The 17,249-nt window shown below is 36.8% G+C and overlaps 1 protein-coding gene across 6 annotated transcripts in view; it reads right to left on the bottom strand.

Moving 5' to 3' along the window:
- Positions 1 to 17,249, bottom strand: part of DCAF6 (DDB1 and CUL4 associated factor 6) — a 133,639-nt gene that overhangs the window by 37,241 nt on the left and 79,149 nt on the right. For all 6 annotated transcript variants that reach the window (XM_042976203.1, XM_042976198.1, XM_042976199.1 and 3 more), the window contains 2 exons: positions 4,666 to 4,783; positions 115 to 227 (listed from right to left, as the gene is read on the bottom strand). In XM_042976203.1, the coding sequence (XP_042832137.1) occupies positions 115 to 227; positions 4,666 to 4,783 (231 nt within the window). The remainder of the gene's footprint in view (positions 1 to 114; positions 228 to 4,665; positions 4,784 to 17,249) is intronic.

The raw sequence follows: 17,249 nt of genomic DNA, 5'->3' as shown, positions 1-17,249 counted from the left end.
AACTAACTAACTAACCAACTAACCAAGAAATAAAACTGCTGCACTGGAAGAACATAAAAGCAGGTGGACATTCAACACTGGGGTTTTATAATGACAACAGAAACAACACCTTACTTGTCTCACTGTCTCCTGGTGGTAGCACAGAGCTCTGTGGGGTCAAGGATCCCTCCTGACCCTCAGATTTGCAGTGGCTCCCATTTCCTCTAGAACTTGAGGCAGTACTGCTCCTATTATCAAAACAAAACAAGCGGTTCCACCAGGAAGTTAATAAATATGAACTTTTAGGGTAATTTTTATATTTTACAACTAGAGAAACAAAAAATCCATACAACAAATAAAATACAGGACTTCTTATTTGAATAGTACTTGTAAAACACCACTTTCAAAGATCAAGGTGATTATTCTAATCCTCCTTAACCTTAAAAAAGAGATTTAAAAATACAGAAGGACCACCTTTTCAAGGTTTTGATGCTTCTATTTATTTCTATACATTTGTATTGAATTTTAACTGAATTACATGGACTCTCTTCTTGTCCTCACCACAGATGGTTCACCACATCCAAATCCTTACTGGTCTTACACACTTTGGTCTTTGAACCCCCCTATGCAGCTTGCTTCTACTTCTGGACTGTTGTTCACATATGGCAGGTGATTGAGCACCAGGGCTTGTAGAAAGTTCGGATAATGTTTTTTGTTAGTTTAATACCCACCTGACGATGACTAACAATTCTGTCGGCATTTTTGGCTAGGGCAGAATCCTAGATGGATTCAAATAAATAATTTTCAATGAATGTTCTGTGATAAATCATGGCATATGTGTAAGGTGGGGATTAGATGGGAAAGAAAATAGAGGAAAATGTAAAACAATCTAGGATTAAAATTAAATTCAGAGAAATGTAATAATTTCTTAGATTTAGAATAAATGTGAACAAGAAAAAAAAAACAAACCCTGAGAGTTACAAGTCACTTAAAACCTGTTAATAACAGACAAATAGCAATGACTCAATAGACAATGCAAATTGTCATGGACTTTTTGCCAAGATTTTATAAAACCCCCTTCAGGCTACTTGCAGAAGTCAATTTGATTTTTTTAAAAGGGTACCCATGTATAATATGCTATTTTTAGGAAGAATGCATATCTACATGGGTATATATGCAGAAAAAAATTTCAGAAAGGATACGTACCAATGTTAAGTGTCATCTCAGTAGGATTATTGCAAGTGATTTTTTTTCACACTTTTCTCTAGATTCTGACTTTTTTTTTTTTTTTTTGCAATGAGCATGTTATTTCTTTTTAACCGGAAAGAAATATATAGCAATTTTGGTAAAGAGAAGCCAATGTGATATATAAATCTTTTTTTCCCCATTGAGAAAGCTATGATACAGGCATAAATAAAATGCTCAGTGTATTATAGTTATGAGAATTGAAACATTATGATACTGATGTAGGAAAACAGAGCCATTAGTGGAAAAGACAATGTAACCAAGTAAACATGTTTAGCATATGTTAATATGGCATTTTAAATCACAGAAAAAAGCATAAATTGCTCAATCAATGTAACAGGACAAAGGAAGAGTCATGTGGAAAAATCAAGCTATAGCTCTATGTCATACTTTATGGCAGAATAAGTTGAAGAGGAATTAAGCACATATTTCTGATATGAAAATCACAGAAATGATAAGAGGAAAATAAGAAGAAACTTTCCCCCTAATCCTGGGAAGGACAGGCTTTTCTAAGCATGAGCTCACAGGCTGGAACCATAAAGCAAAACTGCCATAAGTAAACTGAAAGACAGACAACAAACTGGGAAAAATATTTGCAACAAATGAAAGACAAATGGTATCATCCTCATTCAATTCTATAATAAATAGGTAAATAGTTTTATAAACGGTAAGAAAAAGATATGAACACTGTAGTAGAAAAACGGGCAAAGGCTAGGAAAGGCCAATTTACAAAGAAGGGAACTACAGACCCAGCACCCGGGCCTGTCATGTGCTAGGCAACGTGCCAAGTACTATCTGCTTTTTCTGTGTGATCTCGTTAAATCTTCCCAACAAACCTCTAAAGTAGGTTCTTAGTAGATATGCCTGTTTTCAGATGAAAAAACTGAGATTCAGAGAAGTTCAACAGCTTGTCAAGTTTAAGGTCTAAGCTCTTAGTCAGTGTGCTCTATTGCCTTATCTGTCATCAAAGAAACTAAAATAAAAGCAAGACCCCATACTGGCATATGAAAAAGAGATGAAAAAGACTGCATACATTTTGAGTTTTCTTTTTATAATTTTTTTCTTTTTTCTTTCATGATCAGGAAAAAAACTAATTACTTTCTGATAAAGAAATAAGAAACTAGTGAATGAGAGAATTTCATGGTCAGTTTTTAGAGAAGAAAAAGTAGCATTCAAAAGAAGAGTGGGACTAAGGATCTTTGCTAAAAAAATGCTCAGATGAGATTCTTTATAAAAAATCCGCCTTTTCGGTACAGAAACATGAGACTAGAACAAGAAAGACATAAAGCATAACAATCTTGTATGATCTTCAATTACATATTAAGAAAAAGGGCCACAGAGATCATGATTATAAAAAGTTGAGTTCCAACACTAAGACTCATAAAGAAGTTAGAAATTCTACTGACTGCACCTTCAAATATATATCTAGAATCCTGCTCTCATCCTGGTCCAAGACACAGGTGCCTCTCACCTTTCTTACTGTTAGTCTTTTAACTGGCCACCTGGCTTCCACCTAGGGCCTATTCTCTACTCGGCAATCAGAGACATCCTTTATCCTTTTAAATATGCTCCTCGCTTACCTGGGCTGACCTTCTTTGCTACTACTTTCTCCTTTGGTCCTCCACTTCAGCTACAGTGGTTTTCTTAAAGACCCTTGAACATTCGTGGTCTGTTCCTGCGTCAGAGCCTTTGGACTGGCTTTCTCTCTGCCTACAATGCTCTTCCTCCAGATGTATGCATGGCTCACTCCTTCTTACCCTTTAAGTTTTTGTCCAAATGCCATCTACTCAATGATGCCTACCCTTACCCGAGGTCTCCCAATCATCCTTACCTGCTATATTTTCTTCCACAGCACTTAGTATTCTCTAACATACTATACAATTCATTTATTTGCTCTATTTATTGTCTGTCTCCCCCATCTAGAATATAAGTTCCAATAGGGAGGGATTTTTTTGTCAGTTTTTTTTTTCCCCTGATGTATTCCCAGTGTCTAGAATAGTCTCTGGAACACAGAAGGATTTCAGTAATATCTGAAAATACTACTTAAAGATTTTAATGTAAATACATAGACACATAAACACAAATGGAAACCAGTGAACTGGAATAAATAAATAAGTAAAATCACATATCAACATATAATTATATATTAATAAACAATGTATAGCTATATGTTATGTATATATTATATGAGCATATAATATATAATAATAAACAGTGGAATATGTTAATATAATATCAATTATACAAAATAATTAATATATTGGTTATAAATGATTAATATAATTACTATACATTAATCATATAATTATATTACTATGTAATTATATATTAAGAAATATTATATTATTGATATGTTAAATCATATTAATATAGAAATGGTAATAAATTTAAATACAAAATTTTGGATACTATCTCAAGCAAAAGGCATGAGACAGACTAAAAGAATATAAGAAGCTCACATAACCTGTTTTTAAGACATAAGATTTAACTAGATTAGTGAGCCATAAATATAACCAGAAATGTCATTAAAGAGAACCTGATAGCCATCAAATAGAGTTCAACCTTACCAGTAATCAATTAAATAAAAATGACAATTATTTTAAAATCAAATATACAAATTAAAAATAAATTGCTATTGAACACTGGCCTCGGGGCAGCAAAATGTGAACTTTCATATGCTGCTGGGAGAAACGTAATGACAGAAGAGTCCTTTGAAAATAATTTGGCAATATCTTTTGACTTAGAGTTGACTTCTAAAAATACATCTCAAATCACTCTTAAAGATAGGAAAAAGCTTGTAAACAAAGATATTCATTATAAAAAAAAGAAAGGTAAATTCACTGCCTGATTAAAGAAAAACGGTTAGGTAAACTCTGGAATATTACAGTTTTCAGATTTACGAAAACTAAGTAGAAATGTGGGAATATTTATTATGGAGCTAAGCCAAATAAATGCAGGAGAGAACAGAATATGTACAGTATGATTCAAATTAACTTTAAAACGCAACCCCCAAATCACACATGCATACATATATGTACATATGTGTGTGGACACACACACCTACGCAAAGGACCAAGACTGAAAAAAAACTCCAAAGTGTTAGGTTTATTTTTTTTGCACTAATGGTCTATTGGTGATTATTTATTTTTCTATCTTTTGCATTTTCTATCAGAAGAAATATTCCAGGACCAACACCATCAGCATCACCTGGGAAATTTTTAGAAATGCAAACTGTCTGATCCCACCTCAAACTTAACTGAGAGTGGGGCCCAGTAATCTGTGTTTTAACAACCTCTCTAAGCGATCTGAACCACCCACCCTAAGTTGGAGAACCAATGCATTACAACTAAACAAAACACAAAGATGACGAAGTGCTAAAAATAGTATCTAATACAATCCTACAAAATGGCTAAGAACAGCTTTACAAAAATATTAACTTACCATTCATCTGTAAAGTTCAGTTTTATTGTGCTTGTAGTTGTTCCTTCTGTGCTGTAGTGCAAACTTAAAACTGGTTCACCTGTCCCTGGTTTGGGGCTCAGCTTTTCATTATTGTTATCTGAAAATTGTGTTTAAAACATTTGAAAAAGTCTCTGAAACCAATAAAAAGATGACATTTCCTAAAATTTATAAAACTTAAATTAGGCTGTCCTTGTCATAGTTCTTTCTCACATCTGTTACGGTTCTCACTTAAAGTTCAAAAGCAAGTGTTATAGAAACACTACCTCAAAGTGGCACTGCATCAAATTCTACTTTTGTGGACATGACTCCCTTCAATTCAGATGGAAATCACACACATTTGAGAGTCATATTTAGTCATTAGGAAATCAAAGAATATTAACAAGCAATGAGATATGTTATAAACTGGTCCTTTCATGTCATGGAATGCTCACGACTTCATTCTTTAGTTGCTAGAGCATCACGATAAACTAACGTTGGCTCCTTCAGAAGCACTGAGAAGCAAGATGCCAGGCCTCTGAAAGCAGCTGTTCAGTAAAAACTCTGCTGCAACTAAAGGCTATCAAATTTTTTCTGTTCTTTCAAATTCACAGATTTATAATCTAGCAAGGGATTATAGCCTGCACTCTATTGGGAGGGGAGGAAAAGAAAATTTAATATGCTTTTGATATTTCTAAAACTCTCTTTGCTATAAGATCATATGTTTTGGTATATTTCCTCTTCCTCTCCTGACTAATCTCAGGAATTTGTTTTCTAAACTACGGAAATCGTAATTTCACCTTAAGAATCTATAGGGGATGTCCATGATACATTATCTATCTCAACATATTAAATCTTTGTAAAATGGCAAATAAAATCAAGAAATTCTACACAAATTGATATAGACCACCCCAAAGTTATCCTTCCCCACCTCCCCAAAAGAGTACATGGATCGTCAAACACCAAATTAAATAAAGCTTAAAATTTTTTTCTTTTTATGATGATTAATAGCTTGAGGGAACATTAGCATACATAGAAAATACAAACTGCTATATAATCAAACATGTAACATTTCTGCCAGTTGCTTGCAGAAAGAAAACTCTTCTGTGATATAACTGTTTTCTTGCTATCAGTTTAAGAACTGATACGTTACTAATAGTAAGCCTTCTGTCTTGGAAAATAACAAAAGCAGTAACAACTTCATAAAACCAATATTATTCAGGCCCTTTGGTTATCACATTCATTTTATACTGCAGTGAAAGACTTCTATCTTTCTGTATTCCTCTTGAAGACGCTAGAGCGCTTGTTAAAAGAGAATCCGACAGAACCTCTGCTCTAACTTTTATCCTATGAAATGGCAATTAACAAGATTTCCAATGGAGAACTATAGTAGAAGGGAAAAGGATTCTCTCCTAGGGATGAGAAATCAAGCTGGTAATAAAACTCAGGGCTTTCAGTTCTTGGGTCTTCACTTCTAACTCCTGAGAAATCCTCTCCTGTAATACTAATTGCTATTTGAAAATAACAGTGTCAGTAAATTATAAAGCTGGCTTCCCAAATGGTAAAAACACTTTGTTTCTGTACTACTGTTATGACTATGTCATTGCCATAGCCACTGGGAATAAATTAACAATCCAATACAACTTTCAAAGATTCAGTATTACATTCAGTGTTTCAAAGGAGGTATTTCATCAAATGGTATTCCAAGAAAATAACTGAATTAACAGATGTTTAGCTTACATAAAATTATTAAGAATGGGACTTTTAAAACATCCGTCCTACCCTTGACCAACTTTGAGAAATTTGCTGGTAGGCATTTGTCCACACATAGTTTTCCCTTATTCTTACTGAAATTAAATTTCCCTTATTCTTAGTTGCTGAAATTTTTGGCCCACTGCTGCCCAAATCACCATCATAATCCTTGATGAGGACAGATAGCTGCAAGATTGAATGATCCAGGAAACTAAGAGGCAGAGCTGGGCTGGTTCCTTTATTATCTGTCACAACACTTTATAAAGTGCTTTGCTATTTATTTTTCTTAAAAAAATTTTTTTGTAATTAATTTTTTGAGAGACATAGAGAGACAGAGCACAAGTTGTGGAGGGGCAGAGAGAGAAGGAGACACAGAATCCAAAGCAGGCTCCAGGCTCTGAGCTGTCAGCACAGAGCCCAACGCGGGGCTCCAACTCATGAACCGTGAGATCATGACCTGAGCCAAAGTCAGACGCTTAACCGACTGAGCCACCCAGGCACCCCTATTTATTTTTCTGTTAAAAGTAAAGAAGGGATAGAAAACAAAAGGGGTGAGAGAATTACAGGACTGAATTTCTTACATCCACCTCACTTATAGCAACATAAGTTGTAAGAAGCCATTTATACGCTGTATCAAAAATTTCCTTTTGTATAAAACTAAAGAGACAGCTATAGAGACTTGCACTCTGTAACTGCAGGAATACAACCTCTGTCCAGAGGTCAGAATGGTGTGGAAAATATCTTATTTAAATTGCAGCACCCCACCCCCGCAAAGCAAGAAGCTTCCTAAGATAATATTAATTAAACCATCTTCCTTACGGTGTCTACCACCATAAGTTATTATTTAATCTCTCATGAATACAGTCTACATATTGTAAGTCACGTAAGACACAGTGGTATTCATTTAATTTATAAAATGACTATCATTGACAGAATTTGTTCACTGAGATTGTTAATGAACTCACCAGCCTGGGGTAAAATTGGGTCACCGCTCTATAAACAGAATGCATTCTTCTGTTAGCTACACAAACTTCAGACCCCTCAGTCTAGTTAACTCCTTACAGACTGCATGTAAATAACGAGTGCTTCTGGCAGAAACACCACCCAATGCATAACTAAGGCATTAATAAGAGTATCTACCCACAGTTTAGGATTCATTTCCTGGCTTGTTCCAATCTTTTCCTACTTTAATACTCCTCTTCTTGATCATCTACATCCTACCAGGTTGAATTTTCTCAGAAATGTAGATCCCTGGCTTACTAGTGAATTCACAATTCTTTTCTGATACAATATGTATTTTAAGCTACAAATGTCTGAGAAAAACCCACTTTAAAAAACTAAGAAATTAAATGTCTTATTTTTACTCTATTTGAAAAAATATTTGTAACCATTTATATCGGCAAACACAATCTAAAAACTTTATTATTCAGGGCGTCAGATTCTTGATCTTGGCTCAGGTCATAATCTCACAGTTCATGAGTTCGAGCCCCACATTGGGCTCTGTGCTGACAGTACAGAGCCTGCTTGGGGTTCTCATTTTCTCTCTCTCTGCCCCTTCTCTGCTTTCTCCTTCTCTCTCTCAAAAATAAACACTGAAATATATATGTATATATGTATATATAATTAAAACTGTATTATTCAAAACTTCACACAACAGACAGAAATATGTAACTAAGATATTTTTTGCTTAACAAGTAAAAGTTTTAATCTAAGAGCCCTTGTGGTTAGAACTTCACCTAAACAAATGACTATATATAAAAAGCACCATCATAATAATAACAAGAATTTCTTAAGCATTACTATGTCCCAGGAGACAGGTGTGTCCTGTATTAAACCTCCACTTTACAGATGGTGAAACAGGTGATTCTGAGCTAGATTTTTTTTCTCTCGCCATCTAGGCTTCCTTCTACATGGAGTTCCTACTGACTATGCTGTCTTGGAAGTAACTTGAATACAAAATAGAAAATAAGACTGCTTAAATATTTTAGTTTAGAAATACCAATTGTTCGTGGTACTATTTCTCAGAAATGATGTGTAATCCATTTCAGCAATATTAATGTAACTGATCACGGTTCTGGTAACCCAAATTGTCACTTTGGCCTCAGAGTACTGGAAAATTATGCTGTATCTTCTGGTTAGGGTGCTTAGAGACTGGACTATTTCTCTTTCTCCTAAAAACATTATAGGAGAATAAAATTAATTAAACTGTGTGCTCTCAGCACAAGGGCAGTGTAGTGGGGGAAAAATCACTTTCAATTTGTTCAACACTGCTGAAGTTAGAGATGGCTATTTTATATTGCTTACTTAAGAATAATTATTAAAAACTGGCGACAGCAGCTTGCAGTGCTAAAAAGGCAAACTACCACCTGTTTTAAAAACACACGTTTCAAAAGCACAATAATAACCACATAAAAATCAAGACCACATACTGTAAAAGACTTCATTTTCGAGGTTACCAGTGAATAGTCAATAACGTGAAATTCTGGAGAGCCAATTTTAAAGATCCTCTCCAGACATGTTATAAGAGCCCTTTCAGGTTAGTATAGTGACTCAGAAAAAAACTTTAGAATGGTCTGGAATATAATTTGAAAGCAACTTCTCTGAATTTTATTTAATTAGATACCTTCCGAGCCTTTCAGATATGAACCACAATTTTGTTTTGGTAACACACATGTACTCAAACCATTTCATCTGTGCATTGACATCATGAAATTATATTCCTCTGTGGTTCTAAAAACACAGGCTCAGAGTCATGCCAAAAATTAAGTGTGCTGACAGTAGCACAAAATAGGCTATCTTGGTAATTAGGTTTATAGATCATCTAAATACTGATACAGATGTTTGAACTTTCAGCTAGGATATCCCTGGAGACCTATCCTATATGTAAATTTAAAGAGTAATCAAAATTAAGATAATTAATGAGGATATGGCCACAAAAATTTGTTTAGAATCATTATGCCCAACATTTCTCTGCTCCTGCGTCACTCTCGTAACTGTACGATCATACATTAATCCCCAGAGTAGCTTAGGTAAGCGGTGGATAATACAGAAATAGTATATTCTTTATGAAAAGTATTTTCTATTATGCAATGAACTAAAAAAAAATTTTTTTTTTGATGTTTACTTGTTTTTGAGAGAGAGAGAAACAGAGCGTGAGCAGGCGAGGGGGAGAGAGAGAAGGAGACACAGAACTAGAAGCAGGCTCCAGGCTCCGCGATGACAGCACAGAGCCCGATACGGGGCTCAAACTCATGAACTGTGAGATCATGACCTGAGTTGAACTTGGACACTCAACTCACTGAGCCACCCAGGCGCCCCTGCAATCAACTTCTTGCCACTTCTCATTCCATTAAGTCAAATGTTAAAAAAATTAAAAAGATAAATAAATCTAAAAGGAAGCAAAACATATGGTGAAATTCTCTGAAAAAAATGTAGACACATCAATAAGGTTCAGCTACCTTCTCAAATTTTGCTCCCAACTTACTTGACTTGCACAGAAGAGAAGGCAAATTTCTCAAATATAATTTTTAGAACAATTTGAAACACTTCCATTTTATAGGTCAGGAATCTGTAATTTTTCTGCAGACTACTGGATATCCAGTTCTTCCAATCATTTGCATAAGAAGGCATATTCTGATTCAAAGTGGAGAAACTGCTTTTAGGAGTAGATTCTTCACAGAAAACACCTATCTACCGCACAGATGACTGTGGGGCAAGGCATTTTATTCTAAAAATAAGTGTTCTCACTAGTGCGTTCTGACTTTACATACATAAATGATGTTCTGGAAGCCAAAACCAAAGAAAGCACAACTTTAAAACTGGTAATTCTTAGGAAATCGCTTCTGTAAAATCTTTTGGAAATAATATTCTAGTCAAAATATCTCCCTGACAATCAAAACTCAACCTCTACATCAATTATACTAATTTTAATCCAAGAACTTTTTTCCTGACATAACACAGAAATGCAAATTGAATCTAAACAGGAGTTTGGATACATGTAGGTTCAGACTGTGCCTGGTTTCATATTCCCAGCGACGTTTACAATTTCTGGGCTGAAATGCAGCAGCTACCTAGGCTCTCTTTCCCCTGCTGCAGACCGTGAGCCTTATAGCTCTCTGTTCGTAAGAGTCCCTATTCCTATTTCACATTCAGTCTTGAGGAGAACACACAGGAAGGAAACAGGTAAAGATGCCCACGCCATGTGGCACAAGAACCCTCCCCAAATCCTTACTCAGTATCTCTCTTTTCTGTTTCCCCGGGAATATTCTCTCTTAAAAAATCCAAACCTGCCTGTCACACAAAACAGATCAATATGTGACTTCCAGGTGAAAATGAACAAACGAGGCAGACAGCTCAGAAGAACACTCTCTTTAACCATTTTCCCCTCCAGCTACTGTCTTCCTTGCTTATTGTCTTGAAATGCTTTTCTTGGGGCACCTTGGTGGCTCAGTCAGTGCTTGATTTCGGCCCAGGTCATGATCTCAAAGGTTTGTGAGTTCGAAGCCCCGCATTGGCAGGCTCTGTGCAGAGCCTGCTTGGGATTCTTTCTCTCTCTGCCCCTCCCTGGTCTCTCTCTTTCTCAAAATAAACAAACAAACATTACAAAAATGTTTTTGAAATGCTTTTCTTATTTCTCATCTCCATTTCTTCACCCCCTGGTCTACCGTGGCCTCTGTCTCTACCAGCCTGTGAAACTGCTCTAATTTGATCAATCTCCTCCACACGGATTAATTTAGTGGAGAATTTCTGGAAACCATTTACTTGACCTATCAGCAGCACTCAGATACACAGCTCTCCTGTATCTGAGAATTTCTCTTCTCTCAATCTCACGACACTGTACTGGTGGTCTACTCTACCTCTGACCTCTCTGGTTCCTTCTTCATCTCTTGTATCTCCTCTAGCAAAATCTTTAATTCTGCAATTTTTCTGATTTTTTTTCCTGAGATGTTTTAGATACTGAATTTTCTCCCTTCACGTTTTATATTCATCTTTGTCAATTCATCTACTTCTATGGCTTCAATTATTATCTATATGCAGAAAATTCCCCATTTATTTCTCTAGCTCTGACATCTTTTCCTCCTTTTTTTAAAAAAAAGGGTTTCTTTTCTTTTTTTTTTTTTTTTAAGTAGGTTTCAGGCCCAATGTGGGGCTTCAACTCACGACCCCGAGGCCAAGAGTCACATGCTCTACTCACTGAGCCAGCCAGGCGACCCTCTAACACCTTTTCTAAGCCCCATATCCATGCAATCAACTGCCCAACGGCCTTTTCCAACAGACGTGGGTCTCCCACATGGAAAACTCAAAAATCGACATATTCAAAAGCAAGTCTGCGATCCCACCTCCTTCTACGCATCCCCTCCCATACCTTATTCCTTTTCCAGGGTTGCCTATTTAAGAATGTGTCTACCCACTTAACTGTGCTCAATCGAAACTTGGGAGTTAGCCTTACAGCAGCCAGAAATGTCATCTGTTAATCTCCATCAGTAACTCCCCCAAACAACCACAAATATGTGAAGACACATACTCTCATCCTGGTCCCTCCAACCAGCTTGCCATTACTAAACCACCCCCACAGAGAAATTCTAAAGTGGTTACTGCAGCTTATACTCTGGACTCCTCCTCAATCTCCTGCCTCATTCAACTATTATCAAATCCTGTTTATTCTATAGCCTAAATATTTCTTCAGTCTCTTCATTTTCTCCCCAGACTTCTATCATCAATCGGGTCAAAATGTTAGTACCAGGAGAACTTCCTAAGTGATTCTGTCTCTAGTCAAATCTCCACACTCTATTCTGGACAAACCAGATGGATCAGTCCATACTCTCTATTTTAAATCCTTCCTTAGCTTCCTGCTGTTCTTAAAATAAAATCCCAAACCTTAAACTTCCCAAAGGTCCTTCTCAATCTGGGCCCCACCCATCTCTTGAAGCCAAGGAACACTGCAGCCACAGTGGGACGCTCATGTCATGCTAACGTGACTATCTCGGAGCCTCTGCATATGCTGTTCCTGCTTGCCTGTACTCACTCCCCTTCACCTAATTTACTCATACTCCTCTTTCAGACCTCAGCTGAAGTATCTCGTCCTCACGGATGCCGTATTTAGCCCCCTGCCAGAAGACGTGAAGACTCACTCTTACGTGTTCCCCAATGAACCCTGTTATTTCCTCTTTTTATAACACTCACCACACTTCGAGTTATCTTTTCATCATCTGTCTTTACTGTTAGATGAGGCAAAGCACAGTAGTTATGATCACAGATGGCAGAGTCAGGCTTCGGTCTGGATCACATTTATAACACTAAGGCACACTTACAGTGGGTAACCTCACACAAGTTTCTTAATCTCCCTGTGCCTCAGTTTCCTCATCTGGAAAATGAGCGTAACAGTACCTATGGTATAAGGTCGTGGTATGGATTAAGTAAATGAACAAATAAAAATTGCTCAAAGTAATGTCTGCCACAAAGAATATGCAATGCAAGTGTGTCTGCTATTGCTATTATTACGGTTAACCAACTCTATTATGATTATTAACACTGTTATTGCTAATCAACACTATGTTCCCAGCACAGGGAGCATGCATCCTAGTGTGAGCCCAGTGCTTGCCCCAAGTAAACAGATAATTAAATATGAGTTGAATTAATGACACAGACATACAAATATGGCTCCATCACTTATTTCACTTGTCCTTCTAGATTTCTTGGGAGTCTTGGTTTCTTCATCAGTAAATAATATTAGTACTTGTTGTGTAAGAACACATGAGATAGTGCATGTAAAATTCTTAACACAATGCCAGTCACACACTAAAAACTCAATAAATGTCAGTTATTTTTATCATACACAGTTCTGAGTTAGAAAACAATTTAACTGGATATACAGACAGATACTGATTTCGTTAGCAGGAGAGGAGAACGAGTGAGCATACACAATATGCTCAAAATGAAATAGGGTTTAACTTTCAAAAGAACAAATGTATCACTAGCACGAAGAATCTAGACTTAATAGTTGGGGAAAGGGAGACTGCTCCCTTCTAAGCAACGAAGTGATCATTAATTTTTTGGAATATAAAAAATCTAAAATGAACTCTAAGTTCACTAACATTTTTTTTTTTAGAATTTAAGATACAGTATTTACAAATATACTCCAGTATGATGAATACTGAATTTGTACTTCCCATTACTGCAGCAGGCTTCAACAGTTAGATATTTATTTAACAAAAATTAGAACTGTCAAAGTACATTTAATGGAGATCTAAAATACTACTTGAAGTAATACTGTCATGAAATTACTAAAATGAAATTGTAATTTGGTGACAGCGTATGACCTTAAGGGAAGGCCTGACAGGTCCCATTTTCCCATTTCCCATCTACCCTAGTGGAGTCAGTCAGAGCTGTTTCACTGGTTCCTGGTAACCCACAAGCCTCATCCGCTAAGTGAACGTCTTATGGACATCGAAAGAAGTCTGCTTTTGTGCATATACACAGTGGAGAGTTAAAATTTGTATTTCTAAAGCTACAAATTGGTGTCTGGCAGGTGCACAATCGCCCACGGGCCTAAGTTTCAAACGCAACAGCATTATCAACTTCCCGGATGATTATCACTGTAATGGATATACAGCAACTTGCTTTAGTCACGGCCAAACTTTAAAACCCAGGCAGAACAATTTTCTTACACTCCGTCAAAAATTAAAAGTTAAGGTCATAGGTTTCTTCCATTGTTTTAATAGGGGGAAATCACTGGCCTAAATATTTTTAACAGAAAATAATGTGTTACTTTTAATAATGTAAGTAGGGATGAGAAATATATGCCAGAAGAGGATTATTTTCCTTATAATACAGTAGGCATTACATAATTAAGGATATAAATGAAAAGAAACACCAGAACTACTCATTAAAACGCTGTTCAAACTAAACACAAAGCACAGGTATCATTGTGCTTACTCAAAAGGAGTTTCTAATTAGCACAGAGAGGCTGTCAATGTGTGTACAAAGCCCTCTATTTGCAAGATATTGGAAAGTATTTTACGATAGGATAAAAACAATATGCATGTTGTACACTTATTTCCTTGACATTTTGTTTCTTAGGAAAATATTTTGATAAAAGAAAAGAACTATTGAGGCAACCAGCAACCAGGCAGCTTGCATTGAGCACTCTGAAGGTTTAGACTAAATATATTTTTATTTAAAAAATGTGCTTCTGTCAAAAATTCAAGATAAACAAAAACAGTGACTGACCAACCAATGCAATAATGTGTACATAAACACTGAAAGAAAAAAAAAGTCTTTTAGTGAAGCAAATCCACTACAATTAAAAAAAATTTTTTTTAAGATTTTAAGTAATCTCTATCCAACATGGGGCTCAAACTCAGTACCCCCACATCAAGAGTCCCATGCTCTACTGACTGAGCCAGTCAGGCACCCCAATTTTTAAATTTTTATTAGGAGCATTCTTATCCTTGGTAATCCCCTCAAATAAAGAAATCTATGGACTACGGTGGGATATCAAACAATAATGTGAAAGTACCTCAGGGCTTGTAAGATGAACATTGTCAAATAAGTATGAAACTGAATTATCAATTAAAAAAATGTAACAGTGTCTCTTTAAAAGTATGAATAAGAAACTTGAAACATAATTAAATAATCCTTAGAGATATATTCAGAAAGAAAACCTGTGAACTTTACTTTTCCCGTTCTACAGGGTAAAGTGGAACACAAGAATCTTGACAGAGATTAAAACGTGAAATAATAGCATTAAGGGGACATCAACTATTCCCTACACCTTTAACCTCTCGGACAAAGATTCTTTCTTATTTTATCAACGTGCTCCATTTGGAAACTACAACCCCTCTCCCAGACATTACCTTTCCTCTACCTTTTCATTCTTAAATGAGCTTATGGAAAGAGTCATCTACGTGCTAACGTTTCCGCCTCCAAAAGAAAATCGTTCTCCTCAAACCACTGCTGTCTGGCTTCTGCCCCCACCGCGCCACTCAAACTGCCAGGCCACGGCAACAACGGGTAAGCGGCCTCTGACCAAAGCCCAAAACCATTCCTCAGTCTTTGTCGGACGTGACATCGTCGCTTCACAGGTCACTGCTGGGCAGTTCCTCTTCGAACTTGGCTTCCCCCCCCCCCAACCCCCCCAACTCGGCATCCTTTCTGCCCTGCCAGTTCCTCTGCTCATTCCTTTCCGGTCTCCTTGGCCGAACCCTCTCCTCTGCTTGCTCCGCAGGGTACACTCTCCCCTTTTCACTTTACCCTCGTTTCCTCAACAGTCTCATCTACTACCATGGTTTCAACTGCTATCTGTAAACTGATGATTCCTAATTTTTATCTCCCCCTCAGACCTCTCCAGTGACTCCCAGACACATATATCCATCTATCTGTCCGTAAGATTTCTCAATTTGGATAGCTCAGTGTACTTAAACATATCAAGAAAATCTCATGTATCTTCTCCCCCTATAACCAGCCGTTTCTCCGGAAATCCCCATCTTGGCTGATGGTATCGCTCTCCATTATCCTATCAAGATACCTGGATATGGTTCTCTCATTCATTTTTAACCACTCAGTCTCAAGGTGCCATCAATTCTGTCTCTCAAATATTGACAGAATCTGTCCATTTTTCTCATTTCCTACCTCTAATTACCTTAGATTGGACCCCAGAGCGTCTCTCACCTGGACTATTACAACAGCCCCTTACATGGTCTTGCAGTTTTCAATCTTAACCCCTTCCAATCAACCATCTATAATCGTGCCAAAATCATCTTTCCAATACATAAATCTGGTTCTGCTTCTCCTAAGGCATCCCACTACTTAATAAAGCCATTTAACTCACTCATTTAAGCAGATATTTATTGTTTACTGTATAACAGATATGGTATTAGGCATATCTGTATCATAGTGTATTAGAGTCGATGAAAACAACATTTAGAGAACACAGGGATGAAACAAATCCTCAAACTGTATGATTACAAATTGTGACAAATGCAATGAAGGAAAACAGGTCACAAAGAGAGTAAGAGGGGAGAATTACTTCAAATTAAAATGTCGTATTATTTTTAAGAAAGGAATTTCTGAGATTTGATGGGTAGAAAGCTGCTGTAGGAGAAAAGGACTTTTGGTAGAGGAAATAGCATACATAAGAGTTTTGAGAGGGAAAGGAGTAGAGAGTGCTAGGAGAACTAAAAGCAGACCTATCTGTCAAAAGCTTAGTAAGTGAGAGAAGGGTGGCCTGAGATAAGTTTGGGCAGACAGGGGCCGGGTCAAGTCCACGGTATGGACTTGGGTTGTTTTGAAGGGCAAAGGGACACAATTAAAAAGTTTTAGGTAGATGAAGGACATGATTAGATTTGTTTTTAAAAGTTGACTCTGGCTGTTGCTGGGAAGAGGCTGCAGCCTGAGTGGGTGTGAGGAACCCAGCTGAGAGGTTATCGTATTAGTCCAGATGAGAAAGATCGTGGTGGGCAGTTTCTCTTAATGTTTACAGAAGTTATTTTTAGGTAGTATAAGGCTGTAATGTAGAAGTCCCCAGTACTTTTTAAATGACGTAATCCTGGGGCCCTTAGGTGGCTCGGTCGGTTAAGTGTCTGACTCGATTTCGGCTCAGGTCATGATCTCACGGTTCGGGAGATCAAGCCCCGCGTCCATGCTGACAGCACGGAGCCTGCTTGGGATTCTCTCTCCCTCTCTCTCTCTGCCCCTTCCCCCCTCCCGCATTCTCTCTCTCAAAAATAAATAAATAAACCTAAAAAAAAAAAAGGATGTAATCCTGCTAAACAAAAAGGCATGTGAAAAAAAAAAAAAAAAGCTCAGGGTTTAATTCATTTGGATATACTGTTCAT

The sequence above is a fragment of the Panthera tigris genome, chromosome F3, assembly GCF_018350195.1.
Source record: "Panthera tigris isolate Pti1 chromosome F3, P.tigris_Pti1_mat1.1, whole genome shotgun sequence".
In the NCBI taxonomy this organism is placed as follows: domain Eukaryota; kingdom Metazoa; phylum Chordata; class Mammalia; order Carnivora; family Felidae; genus Panthera; species Panthera tigris.
The sequence above is the reverse complement of the archived record's forward strand: the minus strand, read 5'-3'. Positions and strand labels throughout refer to the sequence as shown.